The sequence below is a fragment of the Amblyomma americanum genome, chromosome 1 (assembly GCF_052857255.1).
Source record: "Amblyomma americanum isolate KBUSLIRL-KWMA chromosome 1, ASM5285725v1, whole genome shotgun sequence".
In the NCBI taxonomy this organism is placed as follows: Eukaryota; Metazoa; Arthropoda; class Arachnida; order Ixodida; family Ixodidae; genus Amblyomma; species Amblyomma americanum.
In genome coordinates, this window is record NC_135497.1 from 266,918,422 (window position 1) to 266,924,077 (window position 5,656).

The 5,656-nt window shown below is 43.8% G+C and overlaps 1 protein-coding gene across 1 annotated transcript; it reads right to left on the reverse strand.

The window, feature by feature from the left end:
• Positions 1–205: 205 nt before the first annotated feature.
• Positions 206–556, reverse strand: LOC144117499 (ubiquitin-like domain-containing CTD phosphatase 1). The gene is made up of 2 exons (XM_077651241.1): positions 441–556; positions 206–340 (listed from the first exon to the last, which is right to left on the reverse strand). The coding sequence occupies exons 1-2, from the start codon at positions 513–515 to the stop codon at positions 206–208; spliced, it is 210 nt and encodes a 69-aa protein (XP_077507367.1). The 5' UTR covers positions 516–556.
• Between the last annotated feature and the right edge of the window lie 5,100 nt (positions 557–5,656).

Below are 5,656 nucleotides of genomic sequence, written 5' to 3' on the forward strand. Positions count from 1 at the left end.
AAAACTTGCAGCTTAACAAAATCTGAGATGGATGCAACAGGGTGCATGAAGTGAAAATGTTTAGAGAATGCCACCACTCGCGCAGAAAGTATAAAGCAACTTAAGCACACAAAAAATTACCCATGCGGCAAGCACTACAAATTCTGCTAGCCCTGCTAACTGCAAACAGCACCGTCCAAAGGTGAAAAGAGGAAAAAAATCAAGCTCACGTTTTCCAGTTGCGATGATTCAGCTCTGTGAAGTCACTAACAGAGCAAGCAATGTCTTTCAGGTAGCGGGCCAGCCGCACCAGCTCACGGTCGGTGTTTCGGTGAGGATGTGCATTGCGGAATGGCCTCACCTGGAAAGTGCAGGCATCGTGTGACAAGTCTGCACGAGAACAGTAAAGGAAGTGCACCAGCAGGGCAATCTTCCCATCAATGAAACATGAACTAACTCACCCTCAGACCTGATTGTGGATTCATGAGTAAGTTCCTGCGAATGTTGTCGACGTTCCTGCGAATGTCGTCGATCATTATTGTGTTCTCAGTACGGTATGCTGAAACCAGGCCCCATATCTATGCAGGTGGCTTAACCTGAAAGCAAACCAATAAATGAGCGGAGGTCACATTTGGCACATTGCCCTTAGCACATGGGGAGTGCACAGTGAAGGGACAAAGCAATAAAAACTGTATTCACAGAGATTTGAGAAAGATGGGCTTGTTGGTGTAACACAACTAGACAAGGCCCAGCACTCACATCTGCCTCATGTTCACTGCATTCTTTCTTTTTTGCACTGCATCCTCTAGTAAAAAAGTTTATTCGAGCTGGCAGCAGCTCATGCAAGGAAACTGCTGCAGCGTGGATCTGGCTAGCTGGTGTAAATGTGACAGAAATCAGCCAGCCAGTAAGTGCTGATGTAGCAAGTACTGCACGAGATGATGCTAAGTAAGCCAAAACAAAAGAAATTAAATTTACATGTAGCATAGTCTCAATGCGTGCTGGAATTAACGAGCTAATGCGGAAACTTATAGCTAAATTCATCTTAGATCAAAGAATGGTTTACCTCTGCCCTTTGCCTGAACATAACCTGTATGGCAAGCTCAAGCGAAGAGCGAAACATGAATTGCCATCATTACAGGCATTTGAGCACAAACTATGCCACCGAGTTTTCTGTTTGTGCGCTACAAATGAAGCCATGTTCATTAGCAGCTCTCATCAATACTATCAAGGGCTTAAAAAATGGGTAGCAGTTTAACATTGCTAAGCACGAAATATTGTACGAAAGCACAGTTTTTTGCTAGTGGACACCACCGCCACATACCTGAAAGCACGAATGAGGTGTCCACTGACCCAAGGAGCCAGTTATGCGCGTCTGCAACTTTTTCATCGTCACTGCCAATTTACCTATGGTACACTGGCCCTATCCCCTCTTCCTGTCTCCTCACATTTTTCATTTCATTTCTCCATTCTGTCTGCTATCCTTTATTTCCGGTGCCCCTGCTCAGGTGCTTTAGTATCGATGGCATGTGCTAGGGCTAGCAAAAATTTTATCCTTCCTTTTTATTATTATTTTATTAAACCACTAGTAGCACGCTCGCGGCCTATGCTCCAGTGCTGCTTTTCTGCAGCAATGTTGTCGTGCCAACGCGTTTTTCTCTAGTGCCGTGTTTCTGCCACCAACGCATGCAGCGCACATCTCTCTGTCACTACCGCCACATAGCTCAAAGCGACAATATTCGGGCACTTTGGCAGTAGTAGCAACACAGCGCACACGCAACTCAGGCCACGGTTCCACTGTTTTTCAGGTTGGTGCCTTTTACATTTTGCTTCGCATGTCTTCTGCTGCTGCCAATTGTCACTGATTTAGAAATGGGTTCAGAGACCTGCTTGGAGTGTCAGTCTGGTTTTCCAAAAAATAGCTTGTTTGTTACCTGCTCTGAATGTGACAACAGCTGCCCCACCGGTAACTGTTCAGGGTTAACGACGAAGGTGACAGGGCCAAAACAGGTGATGGTAGTATAAGTCATTGGGAATGCCGGACATGCACAACTGGAAATGAACGCTGGGGCCACATGGCCACTCGACTGACTTCAGCGCGTGAACATAACTTAACCACTGAAGTAAATGGCCATGCATGAAAAATTGCGCAGCATATTGCCTTTGGCAGGAAAGATCGACCACTACTCGAAAGAATAAAAGAAATAGTGCTCGGCCTTCAAGCTTCCGTACAGCATATTTCATACAGATATGATGAGGTTCTGGACAGACTGATAAAGCAAGACCATGCTATTTCCAACATATTGGCTCGCATTGAGCGCGTGGAAAAATCAACCCAAGCAAAAAAAGTTTCATGCCTCAAAGAACAACTCAATAACCCAGAACAATACGGTCGAATAAATAACCTAGAGATCCATGGTGTTGAATTCCAGGAGAATGAAAACCTGCCAGCGAAAGTGAATGAGTTCGCAACAACCATGGATGTTTCTCCGTTGAAAGAAGAACTGGATGGCCTGCATCGCATTCCATCAAAGGGCGAGCATGGGTGACCCGTTTTAATTCGTTTTGTCTCAAGGAAAACTAAGAAAAACTGGAAAGAAAAAACAAAGCAGAAGCAGCGAAGCTGCTCAGGAGTAAGCTTGTATGATAATGTAATGCGAAAAAAGCTCAGAAATGAGCTTTCATGATAACCTGACACTGCAGAACAAGCGCCAGCTTTGGTTGGCACACACACGCGCTCAAGAAATGGGTTATCAGTTCGCATGACAAAACGACGGCACAGTATTTCTTAGAAGGGCTCCCGATAAACTGGCATTGCGCATCGCCAGTGAAGCTGACTTATCCATGATACGTCCACCATCTGTACCTTTGGACGCCACTCAGATGATGGAGTTGCACAGGATACTTGTTGATAGTAAATCCGCAATTCTTAAACTGAATGTAAATGTTCCACAATAGCCCGGGCGCGCCGCCTTTCAATAACGTATTATAGTGTGGATGATTTTAAAACTCTCTTAAAACCACTTGCATCAAAAAGTAAACTCTATTCTATGTTTTGCTTAAATTCTCGGAGCTTAAAGAACAAAGTTGATGTCACTACCTACATAAATCTTCAATTTGATGTTTTAGCGTTTACTGAAACTTGGTTCACAAACAGCTTACACAAAACTACATCGATGATTACTCAGAAGTTTCCCTTCACAGAAATAATAAAAATGGGGGTAGTGTGTCATTGCATTTTTGCCGTGGAATGCCTCATGCTTTGTTGGAAAAATATTCAGTTGCCCACAAGATTATGAAATTCTGGTCGTGGATTCATGTGGCATTACACTCATGTCGGTGGGTCAGCGGCCGTCACGAAACGTAAACAACTTCTTGACATATTTTGAAAATACACTAGAAGATATATTCAAGGGTTCAACGAAAGTTCTACTGGTCAGACATTAGTAGAAATAAAAGTATAACTCACTGACCAAGTCAAACTAAAAAATTTACGTTTTGGAACCCGTGCGGGTTCCTTCTTCTCGTTGAGGCTAAAATGGCAAGCTGTCGAAACTTAAATACGCAGAATATATTGTAATGATTGCATGTATACCATTTCGCATCCTCCCTTCCTTCCGGTTCATAGTATCAGGAATCGTTTGGATAAAAGATGAATCAAGCAAAAGACGTGCAGTCAAGTTCTGCTCTTTTGATATGACTGCAGTTTTGTCCCAGTCAATATCATGCATCTTATCGTGCTCGTGTTTGGCAATTGCACTGGAAGCCACTTCGTGGTTTCCGACATCGCGCTGATGCTCTTTCATTCCTCTGGAGAATTTTTCTGTAGATTTGGTAGAAAATGCCGGGAAAGTGGTTATCTGACAAGGAATCCTTGACTTTCACCAGCATACTTCGAGGTTTGCTAGAAGGCACGTGTACAATGCGTAGGTTATACCCCGCAAAAATACATGATAACGCTTCCCTTATACCATGTGCATACGGAATGCAGCAGTGGCGGTAAAAACGTACGAATGGCCGAGCTCGGTTGCAAGGGCTGTTTTTGGATCCTTTCCACAAAGTGGTAGGGATAGCAGTTAGACAAAAGCTCTCGGCATATTAAATGGCTCAGTCGGAATGTCGATGGGCTGAAGCGGGCCACTAGGCGGGAGCGAGGGCGTTTTCCGGCGCTAGCATTGATCGCAGGCAGCAACGTAACCGCGGACAGAGCGGTAAAGGCCACTCAAGAATAACCGCCGGCGCACGCTGTCGTACGTGCGGGACACGCCGAGGTGCCCTGCAGTAGGTGCGTTACGAAGCTGGGAAAGGACCGTGGGGCGGAGATGTGTCGGGACGACGAGAAAGAGGTCGGCGCCATCAGGGTGCATATTGCGACGGTAGAGAATATCGTGATGAGCACCAAGCACTGTGAAAAATGACTGAGCCAGAAATAACAGAAATAAATGTGAGAAAATGACAAATCGCAGCGATGCACTCACATTAACTAAACCATATTTCGATGTGTGCAAACTAATCATTTCTCCGGAGTCCAGCAGGAATGCACTTTTGTACTTTCATGACGGGTCACACCAAGTTCCCAAAGCTTGGCATCGATCCACATCATGTTAGTGGCCGCTGAAAGAGTAACAACACTGTCTTAGAAACTTATGCCTTAGCAGCATAGCTCATCAGAATTAAAGGGAATTGACAGCGCTCTGATAACTCCTGCCACAAGCAGGAAAGCATATAGGTATTGTGACAATGTCAGAAAGACTTTGAAAAATAAAAAATCAGAACTGTACCCGCAACCCACTTTAGCTAACCGCTAAACTACGGTTGCACAGTCAAAAGCACCTGTAGCATGCCTGAGCTCACTGTGGCAATGGTATACAACATGCCAAGTTCTTGAAGTTTACCAAATACACTGCGCCCACTTCTTCCCAATTGAAAGCATTCATTTGGCTTCAAAATTTTCCTCCTCCTGCTGCCATGGTGTCCTGCGACACCTTCTTGAAGCTGGCATGAACCGATTCGCTGCAAAATTTTGCATGCACGCATAAAAAAAACAGGTTGAGCGCATAATGCTACATTCAAATAATGACATCACACTCATCTTATTTAATGCAAAAGAGAGGACAACAAAAAAGCTCAATTGTGACTCGCGCCTTTGTTACATCTACTTTTCTGTTGTTCTGGCCTGTGCACTAATTAATATGAATATAATGTCAAAATGCCAACTAGCCCAACAGTTAACTAATTCAAATGAGGAGACTAAAATTGCATGCAGAGCCCAAAAAATAGGATCAGGCTATTAAAAGCAGGTAAAAATAGCATGAACAATGCACTAAGACACGAAGTAGTACAAAAATGAAAGCAGGCTCTATCAACATTAACTGCCATTATTAGCATGCCAAATAGCTACAAACATCAAAGTGCACGCATAACCTACTTTTCACATTAGCATAACTACTTGTCATATTTCCAGATTAGAAAGTCACAATGAAAGAGCCTTGGGATAACAACTCTGCAATGCTAAATTCAAAATTCAGTAATACTTTGCTAAGACCTTTCTTGAAGCTTATCAAATAATTTAAACACTTCATCACCTCTGACGTGCTAAAACTGTCAAGCGCCTATGCGGAAGGCCCCTTATAGAAAGAGGCTCAAACTGGTGGGAAAACAGTACTCAAATGCACAA